This window comes from Carcharodon carcharias, chromosome 10 (genome assembly GCF_017639515.1).
Source record: "Carcharodon carcharias isolate sCarCar2 chromosome 10, sCarCar2.pri, whole genome shotgun sequence".
Lineage (NCBI taxonomy): Eukaryota > Metazoa > Chordata > Chondrichthyes > Lamniformes > Lamnidae > Carcharodon > Carcharodon carcharias.
Window position 1 is genome coordinate 37595692 of NC_054476.1, and position 18634 is coordinate 37614325.

At 42.0% G+C, this 18634-nt stretch overlaps 2 protein-coding genes across 5 annotated transcripts in view; one reads left to right on the forward strand and one right to left on the reverse strand.

Moving 5' to 3' along the window:
* rnf141 (ring finger protein 141) overlaps positions 1-10887 on the forward strand; it is a 47550-nt gene extending 36663 nt beyond the window's left edge. For both annotated transcript variants that reach the window (XM_041198378.1, XM_041198377.1), the window contains exons 5-6: positions 4390-4497; positions 7697-10887. In XM_041198378.1, the coding sequence (XP_041054312.1) occupies positions 4390-4497; positions 7697-7847 (259 nt within the window). In that variant the 3' untranslated portion in view covers positions 7848-10887. The remainder of the gene's footprint in view (positions 1-4389; positions 4498-7696) is intronic.
* A 6090-nt stretch (positions 10888-16977) lies between these two features.
* LOC121283268 (AMP deaminase 3-like) overlaps positions 16978-18634 on the reverse strand; it is a 57677-nt gene continuing 56020 nt past the window's right edge. For all 3 annotated transcript variants that reach the window (XM_041197656.1, XM_041197654.1, XM_041197655.1), the window contains exon 15: positions 16978-17795. In XM_041197656.1, the coding sequence (XP_041053590.1) occupies positions 17619-17795 (177 nt within the window). In that variant the 3' untranslated portion in view covers positions 16978-17618. The remainder of the gene's footprint in view (positions 17796-18634) is intronic.

An 18634-nucleotide genomic window follows, 5' to 3' on the forward strand; every position in this document is an offset into this window, starting at 1 on the left:
TTCAGTCCATGCTGGCTCTCTGTAGAGCAATCCAGGCAGCCCCAATTCCCCGCTCCATCCCCACAGCCCTGCAAATTTATTTCCTTCAAGTGCCCATCCCTTTTCCTGATGACATCAATTGTCTCACACAGACCGCAAACCGAGAAGTTAAAGACACTGAATCCCTTCAGTTTTCATTTAATTTTTCACATAACAAAATAAATGATTGGCTTTAGGTAGAAAATAGAATATCAATATAAATAATGTTTAAAAAGTACTATTTTAAAAATGTCTAAGTTTATTATCATCATGGAGAAATGTGACATTCCATAAGTAAAAAGAGTAGCTTTTCAGGCCCAGTGAGGGTGTTTAGCAGTAAATAAGAAGTTAATACACCATTTCAAAACCCAGTTACACCTCATTCAATAAGGTGTAACTTTTCCAAGGATTTTTACAACGATACTAATAGCGTAAGAGTGCAAGATTTTGTTATTTCATTGTTTGGTTGGGGATTGCAGTCTGTTGGGATCCCAACAGCGCACTTTCTGGAGAAACATAGGGCTGGATTTACTCAGCTAGACTGTGGTCTCACCCACTGGTTGGAGACCCGGCAGGCAACTCCCCTGCCCACAACCCCCCCACCCACCCGCCCAAATCAGTTCCATGGGGGAGGCTTGGCTATTAAGTGCCCTTCCGGTTCTTAAGGGGCCACCGTTGGGCCTTCCCCAGGATTCAAGTGGAAGTCCCACCTGCCAAGAGCTGTTGGTAAATAAGAGGCTGCCAGCTCCTCATTGTCATCAGCGCCACTGGGAGCAGTGACAACTGCTGGCAGTGCATCCACCAGAGGCCTAGAATCGCCAAAGGACAATAAGCCAAAGGTGAGTGAAGGCAGAATGCGGATTGCAAGCTAGGAGATGGCTTTCGGTGGTACTGCCCTTCCCAGTGCCACTAAATTACAGTGGGCTTGGGGATAATGGGTGTCCATTTGCTCATTAATGCATCTCTACTATTCACTTCATCTACTCCCTGTGGTAGAAGATTCCACATTCTTACACTCTTTGGGTGAAGAGATTTCCTATGAATTTCTTATTAGATTTCTTGGTGGCTGTCTTACGTTGATGGGCTCTTGTTATGCTCTTCCCCACAGGAAACATTTTTTTTTATGCACTCTATCAAAATGTTTTATAGACCCTTCTCTTAGTTTTCTTCCCTTCACTCCCTTCACTATCCCCCCCCCGCCCCACCACCTCCACATAACTCATCTCTCTTGACTGTAAAAGTACCAGGGATCAGTAAGAGTTTCATAATTTCTGAAGCCATTTAGGTCATTGATTTGTGGTGAGTTTGTGTTTCTGTTAAAAATGGAAAATTAGATTTTGTTGCCTCCCCCTTTTTTTGAATAGCTTTTGGTGGATCTTGTAAAAGCAAAGGGTATTGTTAAATAATTCACACTGTTGGGTCTGCACCTATGAGTAGTGTTTGAATAAAATAATGTAATTTCAGACCATAAGTTTTACATGTCAATTTAGCGTAGTAATGATTTATGATGCTCCAGTTACAAAGGAGGCATTGTCAGTAATTTCAGAGTCATTATTTGTTCAACATTGATATTTGTGTGACAACACAGCAGTTTATGCTCTACCTTGAGACCTCTCATATCTACTGTGGTTTTCTGACCACAAGATGGTGTCAGAAACACAACACAAGGCTGCCTAGTTTTTAAAGGTATTCCCTAACGGAGCGAGAGATGTGTATGAAAACAAGTCTATAATGAACACAGTGACTTCCCTGTGCTTAAATGGCCTCTGGGGCTCTGTACATTAAGCACGCAGTTTTCCACAGCTTCAGTGCTAACTAGGACAAAGGTATTGGGGAGGTTAATAGAGAACAGCACCATAAACAAGGGCTTGCTTATGGGAAAAGAGAACAGGAGAGCAGCAGTAGATTCTTTAATTGGGAGTAATTCCCTGATTGGTTGAGTGATCTCTCTTTCTCTCTCTCACACAATCTCTTGAAATTGTCAGCAATCAGTTTTCATAAATAACCAACTCCACCCCAGTTATATCTGGTTGAAACATGACCTTATTTCTTTCTCATCCATTATATGGCTGCAACATTGCTGCCTCCCCAAGCTTGTTTTAGTTAGCTATCTGGAACACTTGACAATATTTGTATACATATCTGATCTTCTTGGAATGACGATAGGTAACATCCTGCCTGTTGCGGACATTGTCTTAGAATTCCAAAAGTGAGCTACGTTTAAAACATTTGCCCCAAATATTTACATTGTAGCTCAAATTAAGGTCTGAAGTGAACCTTTAATGCCCAGTGACAGCACTGATATTGGATTATATAGTGAAACCTGGAATTAATACAGTTCGTTGTCCTAGATAATCAGAAATGTGATTTTATTTGGATTTAGTTGGCCTTTTAGTGGGTGTGTTAAATATGTGTATATCTTGTGCAATATGTGCGATCAGCATATGGCACGTATTTACATACTTGTGTAGACCACGTTCTCCTTCAGAATTAAAAACATGCCTGTTCGAATAACCATCCTGTATAAACTGCAAATTGAGTAACACCTTTCACCAACAAAAATATCCTGGGTATCCTTTTGCTTCATAGATGTTGCATAAAAAGTGATGCAGAACATAATCTGCATAATAAACATGTGAAGGAATAAATACATGTACAAAATTGAAACCAAATGCTTATTTGCTGCAATAGATTGCTGAGAAACTGAGCACATGGTGGGACATAGCGTGACTACTGAAAGCACTATTGATATCCGAAGCTTAGAAGCTTACCAATACAGTGGCATAATCTGTGGATAAAAATAGTACTATCATGGGATCTGATAAACAACTCCCAAGAGAAAGCTACGAGTACCCAGTTAACCCAAGGAAAGTCACACATTGTAACTTTTTCAGTTAGTGGATAGTGTACTGTTCATTAATTTGGAATGTGTAGCACGCAAACATAAACATATGCCAATGTTAATGTTTCACACCAACCTCCTCACAACCCTCTTCAATACCACTGCCCCCGCCATCCGATTGGCCTATCCTTCTGTTTCTTTCTCGTTCGTGATTATCTAGCCTCCTCTTAAATGTATCTTTGTTATTGCTGTTTACCACCCCCCTGGGAGGGAGTTCCATGTTCTCACCACACTCTGAGTAAAGCGGTTCCTCTTGAATTCCCAGTTGGATTTATTAGTGACAGCCCATGTCCAAATGCAGCAAGACCTGGACTATATCCAGGCTTGGGCTGACAAGTGGCAAGTAACATTCGCGCCACACAAGTGCCATGGCCATCTCCATGGCAATGGCCATCTCCAACAAAAGAGAATCTAACCATCACCCCTTGGCATTCAATGGCTGTACCATGGCCAAATTCCCCACTATCAACATCCTGGGGGTTCCTATTGACCAGAAATTGAACTGGACTAACCATATAAATACTGTGGCTACAAGAGCAGGTCAGAGGCTAGGAACCCTGCCATGAGTAGCTCACCTCCTGACTCCCCAAAACCTGTCCACCATCTACAAGGCATAAGTCATGAGTGTGATAGAACACTCTGCTTGCCTGGATGAGTGCAGTTCCAACAACACTCAAGAAGCTTGACACCATCCAGGACAAAGCCCATTTGATTGGCACCCCTTCCACAAATATTCACTCCCTCCACCACTGACAAGCAGTAGCAGCAGTGTGTACCATTTACAAGATGCACTGCAGGAACTCACCAAACTCCTTTGTCAGCACCTTCCAAACTCACGACCACTACCACCTAGAAGGACAAGGACAGCAGATACATGAGAACACCACCACCTGGAAGTTCACCTCCAAGCCATTCACCATCCTGATTTGGAAATATATCACTGTTCCTTCACTGTCGCTGGGTCAAAATCCTGGAACTCCCTCTCTAACAGCACTTTAGATGTACCTACACCACAGGGACTGCAGCGGTTCAAGAAGACAACTCACCACCATCTTCTCAAGGGCAATGAAGGATGGGCCAGCCACAGAAGCCCACATCCCATAAATGAATTTTAAAAAATCTTGTGGCCAACCCCACCTCTCACCGTTCTGACCTTGCCTAGTATTGTGTTAAACTGAATAGCAAGTATATTAACTGTTATCTCAGCAAACTTCAACAAATATTGTGAACCCATTGAGGGTTTCCAAACATGCAGGCCCACAGAATTCAAAAAAGGACAAAGCAGCAAGTCAAATGGAGTGGAGGCATGTGGGCTTTGAGGACCCACAGCCTGTCATTTGGACGGCCATGAACTAGAGAATAGGGACACCATCCACAGACCAAACGGTTAAAAACAAAAGGTTAAAATGTTTGTATGAAGTTTGTGTTTGATCAAGTGTCACCCGAATGCTGTTTTCTCCATCCTGTAGGATTAAGGAGTTGACTGATGAGGAAGAATGTTGTATCTGTATGGATGGCCGAGCTGATCTCATCCTGCCCTGCACTCACAGTTTCTGTCAGAAATGTATTGATAAGTGGTAAGTATGTTCACCCTCTACATGTAGCTAGCTGTCAAACCGGGATGGGGGGTTGGGGGTCGGGGGGAGGAGGAGGAGGATTAAATAGCATAGTGAATGCAGCAGAATTAGTTTGGGATTGCCAAACACAATGAGCCAAATGACAACCTCCTGTGCTGTAAACTGTTTGTAAAATGTTCGCTGTGATCTAAGCTAATTAATAAATAGATGTCCTGTGCTATGCCCTGTGAATATTAAACGATTCTGATTTGACCTTTCTCCCATCCCCATCCCCCGCCTATCCTTGTGATGGAAAGGCCAGCATTTACTGCCCATCTAAAGTCCGCTGGGAAGGTGGTGGTGAACCACCTTCTTGAACCGCCACAGTCCATCTGGTGTAGGCACATCCACAGTGCTGTTAGGGAGTTCCAGGATTTTGCATGTTGGCAGAATGAAAATCCTTTTTCAGCCCCTTTCTGTACACTTTTTTATCTAATTGATCTAATCTCACTTCTGGACAATCAAATGCATTGATGTGGAGAGTTGTTCATTATTTACTGTTTTGATAATACTTGAATATTCTGATGTACGGATGAACTAATAGAAGGAGTGTACAAACACTGATTGTGGAACCAACCCTCTTTACAGCTAAATGTTAAATTTGATATAATGCATGTCCTAGTAAATTAGAAACATAGAAAATTTTGCACAGGAGGAGATTGTTCAGCCTTTCTTGGATGTTGGTGTAAGTAATCATTAACACCCTCTGAAACTGCTTGTGGTTTCCTCCCAGTCTTCTGGTTGTGCTTGTTTACATAGAATTTAACCGTGGGAGGTTGGAACCACTTCTCTGCCCTTCCCCTGCAATTACACATTGCAGCTTCCAGCGGCCCTGCATGTTTCCACAAACAGCCCTCCATCTTCCTCTTCAGAATGAGCAGACAGCAGCTGCCTATTTCAGATGTGTTTCTCTTACTCATTCCATGTGAGATTGTTACTTCCATCTCTCCAATTACACCCGGTCTCTCGGCAGCTCTTATATCATGTCGTGACAATAATTAGAGCAAGTGATTCAAAGCAACTTGCATTTATACAGTGCCTTTAATGTAGTAAAATGTCCCACGGACAGAAGCATAATCTAACAAAAATTGATACCAAGTCAAAAGAGATATTAGGTCAGGTGACTAAATGCTTGGTCAAAGAGGGAAGTTTAATGGAAGGTCATTACAGCACAGGAGGAGGCCGTTCGCCCCTTAGAGTCCATGCCACCCTTTTGTAGAGCAATCCAATCAGTTTCATTCTTCTGCACTTTCCCCATAACCCTACAAGTTTATTTCTGTCAAGTGACCATCCAAATTCCTTTGAAATCATTGACCATCTTTGCTTCCACCACCGGCCTAGGCATTGAGTTCCAGATCATTACTACTCATTGCATAAAGTAAGTTCTTCCTTACATTCCCCCTGTATCTCTGCCCATAATCTTAAATCTGCGTTCCCTAGACCTTGTACCATCAGCTAATAGGAACAGCTTTTTTCTTTGTATACCCTATCTAAACCTGTCATAACCTTGTATACTTCTATCAAATCTCTCCTCAACTTTCTTTGCTCCAAGGACAAAACAGAGCTTCTCCAACCTAACCTTGTAGCTAAAATTCCTCGTCCCAGGAACCATTGTAGTAAATCTCTCCTGCACCTTCTCCAAGGACCCTAACATCCTTCCTAAAATGTGGTGGTCAGAACTGGACACAGTACTCTAGTTGTGGCCCAGCCAGAGCTGTATAAAGATTTAGCATAACTTCTTTGCTGTTGTACTCAATATCACTATGTGGCCTCAGATCCCAAATGTTTTGCTAACTATTCTCTCAATATGTCCTGCTATCTTCAAAGATCTTTGCACATGTACCCCCAGCCCACTCTGTCCCTGCACATTCTTTAGAACTGTGTTCTATATTATCTCTCCCTATCCTTTCTGCCAAAATACATCACCTCACATTTCCCTGTATTAAATTCCATCTGCCACTTGTCTGCCCATTTTGCTAGCCTATGTATGTCCTGCTGCAGTCACTTTGGTATCATCCTCACTGTTTGCCTTGCTCCCATGTTTGGTGTCATCAGCAAATTTTAAAATTTTACGCTCTATTCCAATATCCAAGTCATTTATAAATATAAAATGAACTTTGGTCCTAGCACTGACCCTGGGGAATATCACTGTCTACCGTTATCAATTTTCACCCCATCCATTCCCTATTCCACCTACACTTTCACTAAGATTTTGTCAGCATCCTCTTCCTTGATAAACACTGATACAAAGTACTTATTAAGTATTCTAGTCATGGTCTGTGCCTCTCAACATATATCATGCTCTTTATCCTTCATAGTCCCAACCTGCCTTTTACTTCCCACTTTTTATTTACATGCCAGTAGAAGATTTTTGAGTTCCCTGTTATGTTAACTGCCATCCTATTCTCATATTCTCGCTTTGCCAGTCTTGTTCTCTTCACCTCCTATCTCAACTTATTGTATTTGACTTGGTTCTTGCTTGAAGAATTCACCTGACATGCATCATACATTGTCTGTTTTTTGTTTCACCATATTCCCCATCTCCCTCATCATCCAAGGGGCCTTGGTTTTGGTTCCCCTGTGTTTTGCCCTTGTTGGAATGTACCTGGCCTGTACCTTAAACATCTCCTCCTTTAAGATCACCCATTGTTCCGTTACAGTTTTTCTTGTTAGTGTTTAGTTCCATTTTACCTGGGCTAGAATCCCCTCTTATCCCATTGAAGTTAGGCCTCTTCTAATTTAGAAGTTCTACTTTAGATTGCTCCTTGCTCTTTTCCAGTACAAATCCTAAAGGAGATGAGAGAGACCAAAGGTAATTTCCAGGCCTTAGGGCTGGCATTGGTGGGGTAAAGAAAATCAGCTTGTACAAGAGACCAGAAGTGAAGAAGTGCAGAGATTTTAAAGAGTCATGGGATCAGAGGAGGTCACAGAGATAGGGAAGAATGAGAACATGGAGGGATTTGAACATGAAGATGAAAATTTTGGAATTGTGCTGTTGATGGATCAGGAATCAATGTAGGTTGGTGAGCACAGGTGTGATGGATGGGCTTGGTGCGGGAATAATAACTTTAGAGTTTTACAACACTGCATGCTGACTGTGAGTGAAAACCTTGCTCTTGAAACCCCTGAACTGAGAGTTTGTTTTATTCCTTTGTGGCAGGAGTGACCACAACCGCAATTGTCCTATTTGTCGACTGCAAGTGAAGGAAGCTGGCGACTCTTGGGTTGTGTCTGATGCACCTACAGAAGAAGACATAGCAAATTACATTCTCAAAATGGCAGATGAGGCTGGGCAGCCCCATAAGCCCTAAGACTTACCAAGGGTCGTTCATCCTCTGACTGAAGCAGACTGCTTAAATCTGGCCTTTTACAAAATAAGTTTTTTTTAACAAATTTTATGAGCAATGAGGCCACTGTGCATTGGATCACTCTGATTTCATCCTTCCTGATCGGTCATGAGTTGAAGCAGACTGAAGCCCGATTGAAATTTTTGTTTGTGTTCTTGTATACATTAACCCATGCAGAAATTGATGTTCTGTCAAGTTTGCATTATTTTCTTGTCTTCAGGACACCCCATAGCTATCACTACAATCTGCACTAAGTGAAAACACTTGATTTGACTGCTTGTGAGACTTCACGTGAATTGATGAGTGTTTGCCCTTTAAAAGCAGAACCTATAATCCAATATTTGTGCCTGAGCTGTTTGCTGCATGGGAACTTTGGTTACCGGACCTAAAGAGAGGTTTGGTCTTATTATTTCCTATTCTTTATTGGTTTGTTGGTGAGATTTAAGCATTTGATTTATGTTTTTAATTGCTTGAAAAAATGTGAACAGTGTAGATTGTAAGCTGGTGATTTGATAGTCTGTTCTTTTGTTAGGATGCTCCTAGATTTTCAGAAGTGTGCATTGTCAAATAAATTTGTATTTTGTAAATAGTAATTAATGAGGAGTGAGAACACCGAGTGTGATGAGAATGACATAAATTAAGACTATAGCTTGTAAAAATAACCTGTTTTGATTTAGAATTTAAGGCCACATCAAGGTCACGGTCTGTACCTCTTGCAACCAGCTTGTGTTTGCAACAAGAAAATCTACTGAATATAATTATTTAATATGTATTATACTTTAATTTCACATTGTTGGAAAAATATGTCTATGCCCTTCATGCTTTGCTTGAGGGAAACTATTAAATTAAAATAAGCAACTGTTCAAATATCTTTAAATAATCTGCTAAATCAGCCTAAATCGCTGACCACATCTGTACTTGCTGTTCCATTTTTCCATCTCTTCATCCTTCTATAATCATCTCATCCATTTAAAAGATTCCTTCTTTATGTTAGGAGTTCCCCTTTACTTCCTCCCTAAAAAAACTTCTTTTTTTAAGACAAGAGTACTCTGATTTTCACAACTAGATGTGACAGCAGAATATGAAAACCTGTATTTTTTTGAGAGCTCCATGAATGTGAATCATCTACTGTGTTAAGTAAAATGAAATAGTAAGCACTTTGAGTGAGTTGCTGAGTTACTAAGCTGGTGTAATTGTGCAATATCAAGCAGACCTGTTGTGGCTATAAAATTTATCAATTCTATTAACATTTTAGATTGTTACTCGCCTGTTTATGGTAAGAATTTTATTTCCAAGCAATAAGCAAAACTTATCGCTTCATTATTCCAATACCAAAAAATGCAGTGCAACAAATGAAATGTTTCAACTATTGCATGCCTGAAGGGTTTCCGTAATTCATTTGGGACCTTCTCACTTGAGATATGTGCCCCTGGTTTGTACAATCAACTCATTCACCATGATTCATTCACAGATATCCTCAGTTGGAAATAGAAGAATTTAGATCCATGGGAAAGTCGGTGTGGAGCCGTTGCACTCCACATTAGCTTACCCCGCGGTCATGACACAGAGGGTGAGCTAAATAGGTGCAGTGTGGGACTACCGCCCCACACTGGGGAGGAAGCCTGCCCTTGGGAACTGCCAGCCAATCAGATTGGCCAGCAGCTCCATCAGTCCCAGCAGCATCAAGTGCGCATTACTGGATACTGCCGGGACTGCAACGAGGAAGAAGGAGGCCCAATGGATCACGGAGTCAGGTAGGGAGGATTTGGATAGGTTAGGTGGGGTGGAGGTGGTGGTGTGTTTAATGGATCAGGCGTGTAGGAAGAAAGATGGGGGGGGTTTCCTAATACCCCTCCTTCCCATCCTTTGAAAAACGTTTTTAAAAAAGTAGCCTGCCCACTACCCCCTGCCCCCCACCCCCCCACCCGACTTCCTATACCAATCATTTTATGGCATATGCAGTGTATTATCAAAGTCAATTGGCTTGTTAATGAGCCTAAGTGACCCTTGATTATTTATTTAAATATGGTGGGCTTGTATTATGGGCGTGAGATTGGGGCTGGTTAGGAAGGTGGTGGGATGGGCACCCACCCTATTTGACAAGTGCCCCCCACCCCTGCCGAAAACAAACTTGCCTGGTGGGGACATGTGTAATGTAGCCGCATGAAAATCTTTATGACCTTAACCAGAATCCACAGGTTAGACAGACAAAATTTGAAGGTTGTGCCTGTATCATTAATACTTTAATTACACATTGATGAGGTTTATGACATTAAGTATTAAACTGTTGTTTTTTGATTATCTAAGCTGCTTGTTGATGAATAGATGTACAGTGATTTCCCTTGTTTTGCAGGAAGAAATTGTAACACTTCCATGTCAGATAGCTCTGGAAAGTTCTCTATTGGTGATATCATTTTTTAAAATTTGCTTTAACTGTTGATTTAGTGGAATAAAACATTTTGTCCATTAACTGAATTATTATCTGTTCCTGAAGTAATGTTCACTTCATCATTCTATAATCACTGACTTTAGCAAACCACAACTGTCCTGGTGAATATAAATGACTAAGCCCAAGACTTCCACCATATGAATAATCGTCTAAACAGGACATAAGAACATAAGAAATAGGAGCTGGAGTAGGCCGTTCAGCTCCTTAAACCTGCCCCATCATTCAATAAGATCATGGCTGATCTGCCCCAAGCCTCAACTCCTCTTCCATGTCAGCTCCTCATATCCTTCAACCCCCCATATTTCAAAAATCTACCTCCTCTTTAAATACTTCCATTGATCTAGCTTCCACAACTCTCTGGGTAGAAAACTCCAGACATTCACTACCCTCTGAGAGAAGAAATTCCTTCGCATCTCAGTTTTAAGTGAGTGTCTGTTAAATGAGCACTGTTAAGAGGATGTCTGTTTATCTGTGACTGTTGTTGGTGGGCAGTGGGTGAAGACTTGCCTGTGTAAACGTGGTATAATTAATAAAAAAAACTGCTCTCACCATTAATGAGGTTGATGTTTGTGACCTACCAATTATCCCCAGCTACATATGGAAGTCAGAAGTAAATATTGAATGTTTATCATTTTTAAACTATTTATGACATTCAAACACTAGTGTTGGGATTTAAAAGGCATTTGAAGCGATTGTGGTTGGTTGGGGTGCTACAGACAAGGCGTGTCTGGGATATTTATAAAAATAGGAATTGTTAGAGGATAGAAGGATGTGATCTATCTTGTAACATCTTGGTAGTCGTATTATCCAATGATAATAGAGTTATTAGCTAATAACAGCAATCAGTCTCAATTAACTTACAACAGACCCAAACATAAGGTGAGGAAAATGCCCAGTGGTGAAGAGCTTTGGGAACTGTAAGTCTAAAATCACCTGTTCCTTGAGCATGATACACTCAAATCCGATTATGTACCAAGCTCGGTTAGACTACACCTGGAGTGCTATGAGCAGTTTTAGGCACCATGCCTTCGGAAGGATGTATTGACTTGAAGGGAGTGCAGTGCAGATTTACCAGGATGATAACTGAACTCCAAGGGTTAAATTGTGAGCAGTGATTACACAAAATAGAGTTGTGTTTTGTGGAATTTAGAAGTTTTCAAGATATTAAGCAGAATATTTAGGGTGAATAGAAAAATTATTTCCCTTTTTTTTGATCACTGAAATCTTAATGAATTGTCAATGTTTCTACCAGCCCTTCTGCCCTAGGGCACTATTGTCTGCAGTATGTGGAGGTGTGATGAATGGCTAGAGAATGATCCTGTGCATTATTCTCCCTTTGTCTCGGTGAAGAGTCTTCAACCACCTTAGTATATTCCAACCTATGCCAGGAATTTGAAGTGTCAACCATTTTCCTGGGGTAGGACGGCTGAGGGGGACTTGCAAGTGTTGGTGCCAACTCTTGGCTTTTTTTTCCCTGCAATGTTATTGATAGTTGGTGCATGTATCTTTTGTAAGTTTGGTCAGCTTTATTGAAGTGCAAACAAGTTTCCCCTCAAAAGAAATAATTCTCTTGCTACAGCTACAAATGAGGTGAAAAGGAGGCAGAGGGGCTGCTCGATGTGAGTTTTCTTTTTTGTCTGCTGAAATTGTATGTTTCTTGGTTATAGACTCATTGAAGTTTACAGCACAGAAAGGCTATTCGGCCCATCGTGTCCATGCCAGTCAACAAAGATCTGACTGCACTAATCCCATAATAATACTAAGTAAAGAACAGAGATGAGGAGAAACTTCTTTAGCCAGAGAGTGGTGAATCTATGGAATTCATTGCCACAGAAGGCGGTGGAGGCCAGCTCATTAAACGTATTTAAGACCGAGATAGATAGGTTCTTGATTGGTAAGGGGATCAAAGGTTATGGGGAGAAGGCAGGAGAATGGGGTTGAGAAACTTATCAGCCATGATTGAATGGCGGAGCAGACTCGATGGGCTGAATGGCCTAATTTCTACTCCTATGCCTTATGGTCTTATTTTCTAGTGCTTGGCCCATAGCTCTGGAGGCTATGGCAACATGAGTGAAAATCTAAATTCTTCTTAAATGTTACGAGAGTTTATGACTCAACCACCCTTTCAGGCAGTGAGTTCCAGACTCCCACTTCCCTCTGGGTGAAAAAATTTCTCCTCAACTCCCCTCTTAGCCTTCTACCTCTTACCTTAAATCTATGCCCCCTGGTTATTGACCCATCTACTAATGAAAAAAGTGCTTCCTATCCACCCTATCTACATCCCTCATAATCTTATACACCTCCGTCAGGTCCCCTCTCAACCTTTGTTGCTGCGAGGAAAACAACCTGCCTATCCAATCTTTCTTCATAGCTCAGATCCTCCAGCTCAGGCAGCATCCAGGTAAATCTCCTCTCCAACCTCTCCAGGGCCATCACATTCTTCCTATAATGTGGTGACCAGAACTGCACGCTGGACTCCAGTTGTGGCTTAACCAGTGTTTTATACAGTTCCAGCATAGCCTCCCTGCATTATGTGTCTTGGCTAAAAAAGGCAAGTATGCCTTCTTAACTACCTTATCCATCTGCCCAGCTACCTTCAGGGATCTATGGACATGCACACCAAGGTCCCTTTGATCTTCAGTACTTTTCAGGGTCCTACCATTCTTGGTGTAATCCTTTGCCTTGTTAGCCCTCCCCAAGTGTATTACTTCACAGTTTTCCGAGTTGAATTCCATTTGCCACTGCTCTGCCCACCTGAGCAGTCCATCGATATCCTCCTGCAGTTTATGGCTATCCTCCTCACTATTTACCACCCTACCAATTTTTGTGCCATCAGCGAGCTTTTTGATCATACCTCCTATATTTAAGTCCAAATCATTTATGTACACCATGGGCCCCAGCACTGAGCCCTGCGGATGCGGAACTCCACTGGAAACAAGACTTCCAGTCACAGAAACATCCCTCCACCATCACCTCTGCTTTCTGCCTCTCAACTAATTTTGGATCCAACATGCCATTTTGCCTTGGATCCCATGGGCTCTTACTTTCTTGACCAGTCTGCCATGAGGGAGCTTATCAAAAGCCTTGCTAAATTCCATGTAGACCACATAAAATGCATTACCCTCATCAACACTCCTGGTTACTGCCTCAAAAAATTCGATCAAATTTGTCAAACACAACCTTTCATTAACAAATCCATGCTGACTATCCCTGATTAATCTGTGTCTCTCCAAGTGCAGATATATTCTGTCCCTCAGAATTCTTTCCAATAACTTCCCCACCACTGAAGTTAGTCTGACTGGCCTGTAATTTCCTGGTCCATACCTTTCTTTCTTAACCGTCCTTCAGGTCAGAGAGGATTGGAAAATTATCTCTTCCCTTGCCTCCCTCAACAGCTCCCAGGCTGTCATCTCATCCAGGCCTGTGGATTTATCCATTTTTAAGGCTGCTAAACCCACTAGTAGCTCCTCTCTCTCTCTCTATGTTAATTTCTTCTAATATTTCACAGTCTATACCTGCATCCTTTTCTATTGTGAAGATTGACGCAAAGTATTCATCGAGGACTGCACCCACATCTTCCAGGTCCACACACACATTACCTCTATGGTCTCTAAATGGCCCTACTCTTTCCCTATTATTCTCTTTATATATTTTTTAAAAACCCTTGGGTTTTCCTTTATTCCTATTACATTACGATGTTTCCTCATGCACTCTCTTAGCTTTCCTAATTTCCTTTTTAAGTTCCCCTCTGCACTTCTTATACTCCTCAAAGGACTCTGCCGCATTGAGCCCTCGGTATCTGCCATAAGCTTCTCTTTTCTTAATCCTAACCTTTATATTCTTTGACATTCAGGGTTCTCCGGACTTGGTCATCCCTTTGTCTTTATGGGAACATATTTGCCCTGTATACTCTCTATTTCCTCCTTGAATGCCTCCCACTGTTCTGACACAATTTTATCTGCAAGTAGCTGCTCCCAGTCCACTTGAGCCAAATCGTATCTCGCCTTAGTAAAATTAGCCTTTCCCCAGTTTAGAACTTCTATTCCCGGCCCAACCTTATCCTTTTCCATAACTATCCTAAATCTAACAGAGTTATGGTCACTATCTCCAAAACGTTCCTGTACTGATATGCCTTCTACCTGCTGGGCTCACTTCCGAACATTAGGTCTTGAACTGCTCCCTCCCTTATTGAGCTTTCTACGTACTGGCTAAAAGAGTTCTCCTGGATGCAACTTAAGAATTTTTCTCCCTCCCTTCCTTGCACACTAAGTAGTTAATATTTGGGTAATTGAAATCCCATACTATTACTGCTCTATTATTCTTACACTTCACAGAAATTTGATTACATATTTGATCCTCTATCTCTCCCTGACTGTTGGGGCCCTATAGTACATGCCCAACAGTGTGTTTGCCCCTTTTGTGGTTTTTACTTCTACCCATATAGCTTCATATGATCCTTCCAAGATATCATCCCTCCTCACTGCTATAATTGACTATTGGTCAATATTGCAACCCCACCCCCCTCCTCTTCTATCCCCCTCAATATCTCTTCTGAATATCCTATAACCAGGAATGTTGAGCTGCCAATCCTGTCCTTTTAGCCAAGTCTCGGTTATAGCTATGATATCATACTCTCACAAACCTATCTGTACCCTCAGCTCGTCTGTCTTGTTCCTCAGGCTCCCTGCATTAAAATATATTCCATTTAACCTTGCTAAACTCACTTCTTTCTTATCTAGCCCATGTTTCCTCTGCCTTCCATACTCGCTTACTAGCGTTTGAACTTTTAATTCCATCTCAGCTTCTCTCCCCTCTGAACTACTTTTCAGGATCCTATCCCCCTGCCAATTTAGTTTAAATCTGCCCCAACAGCATTAGCAAACCTCCCCGTGAGGTTTGGTCTTGTTCCTGTTCTGATGTAACCCGTCCAACTTGTACCGGTCCCAATGCCCCAGGAATCTAAAGCCCTTCCTCCTGCACCATCTCTCCAGCCATGCATTCATTTGCTCTATCCTTCTGTTCTCATACTCAGTACTGCATGGCATCAGGAGTAATCTGGAGATTACTACCTTTGAAGTCCTGCTTTTCAATTTCCTACCTAACTCCCTAACGTCTGCCTGCAGGACCTCATTTCTCTTTCTTCCTATGTCATTGGTCCCAATGTGGGCCATGACCTCTGGCTGTTCACCCTCCCCCTTCAGAATGCCCTTCAGCCATTCCGTAACATCCTTGACCCTGGCACCCGGGAGGCAACATATCATCCTGGAGTCATGTCTACAGCCACAGAAGCGCCTGTCTATTCCCCTCACTAATGAGTCCCCAACCACTATTGCCCTTCCACACTTCTCGCCCTGAACAGCTGGACCACCACAGTTCCATGTCCTTGGCTCTGGTTGGCCTCCACAGAGGAACCGTCACTCTCACTGTTTTCCAAGGCCGATAAAGGTTTGCGAGCGAGATGCACTCAGAATTCCTTCACTACCTGCCTGCTCCCCCTCTTCTGTCTGGCGGTCACCCATTCCCTCTCTGCTTGTACTCCCTTAAGCTGTGGGGTGACCACATCCTGAAATGTGCTATCCACGAACCTCTCAACCTCGTGAAGACACCATAGTGTCCTCAGCTGCCGCTCAATCTCCAAAACCTGAAGCTTCAGTCGGAGGCACCTCATGCACACCATCCAGAATGCCAGAAGCGTCTAGGATTTCCCACACAGCGCAGGAGGTGCAAATCAATGGACTGAGCTCCCCAGATATATCTTAACTCAATAGAATATGAACCCTTGCTTTTACTTTACCCTGACTCCTACTTGAGTGTAGACTAGATGCTAGATCTTCTAGGTACTGCTGACTGCCTGTCCCAGGAACAATCTCTCGCACTCTCCTCTGGTGAAACTGCCTGTAGCAGATAGGAGCAGATTGTACAGTGAATGTTAAATTGGCAGCTTTGGATTGTGCAGAGAGAATGCTTTAACTTCTTACTCACTGAGAGGCAGAGAGATTTTTAGCCCAATTAACCCAACCTAGATTTTAACAATATGATGCATCCCAAGAGGAAAAGCATAAGAACAACAAAATAATTAAACCTGCCTCTGAGCCAGGAAGACTGGGTTCAAGTTCCAATCCAGAGTTTGAGCACAAAATCCAGGTTGACACTCTAGTGCAGTATTGGGGTGGGGGGTTCCTTTTTGGTGATGTTGTCTTTCAGATGAGACAATAAACCAAAACCCCAAGTGCCCACTCGGGTAGACATAAAACATCCAACGGTACTATTTCGAAGAAGAGCAGGGGAGATCTCCATGGGGCCAATATTTATTCTTTAGTCAACATCACGAAAACAATTTACTTGGTGTTATCACCTTGCTGTGTGTAAATTGGCTGCCACGTTGCCAACATTACAACAGTGCCTACACTTCTAAAAAATTTTCTTGAGCTGTACACTGCTTTGAGTTGTCCTTTGGTCATGAACGGTGCTATATAAATGCAAGTCTTTCTTTATTATGAGGTGACCTGGGGATTTGGTGCTCATGACCTTCTGACTCAGATGTGAGAGTGCTATCTGTTGAGCCATACCTGACACCCTGATAATTTGAAGAGCCCTTTTAGTCCAGCAACTCTTGTACATGTGAACGAATAGTATTGGTGCCTGTTCATTTGAACAAATACATTTATTGTCAAACAAAAGCCACTTTACATGACAGAATCTAGGTTTGAACCTCCACTCTTCCATTTAATGGTTTTACTCAATAAAATTTCACTCCTCAGCGAGTTACATCTACAGCAAAGAAGGTACAATGTCCATAGAATAGACAAATCAGTGAAGCAGTTTTTTAAAAAAAATAAACATTCAAGAACTTAACGCCAATGGTGCTAGTGCTAGGTAACTGAGGACCAGAGGAACATGCCCTGGCTGGATTAATATCTTAGACCTAGTTGACTATACAAATAGAAGCTTGGTTAAATTGAAATAGTGTACTGTACACTTTATACACTAATGCTATAATATACATATATATTCACAGTAGTATCTGCACTAAGATTATTTAATTCTTCTTTTAAAAAATCTATTTTGTTAAAATAGAATTAAGCATCAGGCAAACAGCGTTAATAATATGGCAAAATGCATGCAAAAATCTCATATTGGCTGGTAAGGATTTAATCTCAATAGTAGCTGTGCTTTTCTGGTTATGAACTAGCCTGGTATCTAAGTGCATTTAGGTGTAGTATATTGGGCTCGCACGGTCCGTGGCTGATCCCCTTTGTTGTCCCTGCAAATATACAAGCCTGCTGCTAATTTATCGACAGGCTTAACTCTGTTGACTTCACCGCATCCACCAGGAAGGAAAGCTCGTTGCACAGTGTCTCATACCGAAAAGCCATCCTGATCTGAGCCACATTAGTCTTCCGGATATCGTTCCCCTCAGGCCCCTCCTTCAAGTAGTTTACCCCCAAGTAGTGTTGCTTCTCCTTTTAAAAAGAAATAAAGGCAAGTATGTTAGTTCTGCTCGTATCCTTGTAGAATCATAGTAACCTACAGCAGAGAAGCTGTAGCCATTCAGCCCGTCATACATGTGCTGGCTGAAAAAGATCTCTTCTTTCTAATCTCACTTCCCAGCTCTTGGTCTTGTAGCCTAGTAGGTTACAGCACTTCCAAGTGTATATTTAAGTATTTATTTAAATATGATGAGAATTTCCGCATCCTACCACAATCCCAGCCAAAGCAATCTCTCCTCATAGCTAAAATTCTCCAGTCTCAGCGACATCCTTGTAAATCTCCACTGTACCTTTTTTAGTGCCATCATATCGTTCCTATATTGCAGTAACTAGAATGATATGCATTACTCTAGCTTAGGCTTAAGTAGCCTTTCTTAACAGTTCTAGCATAACCTCTCTGCTCTTACATTCCATGCCTTGGTTAATAAAGGGAAGTATCCCATATGCCTTCTTAACCACCTTAGCTACTTGTCTTGCTACCTTCAGGGATCTGTGGACATTCATTCCAAGGGCCCTTTGCACCTTTACACATCTTAGTATCCTACCATTTATTTGGTATTCTCTTGCCTTGTTGTCCTCCCCAAATACATTACCTCGCACTTCTCCAGATTGAATTCCATTTGCCATTTTTCTGCCCACCTGACTAGTCACAGAAACTTTACAGTACACAGAATGCCATTTGGTCCATTGAGTCTCTGAAAGCACTGGCTCTCTGAAAGAGCATTCTATCTAGTCCCACTCCCCTGCCTTATCTCCATAATCTCAGTCCATTGGTATCATCCTGCAATCTACAGCCTCTTCCTCACTATCAA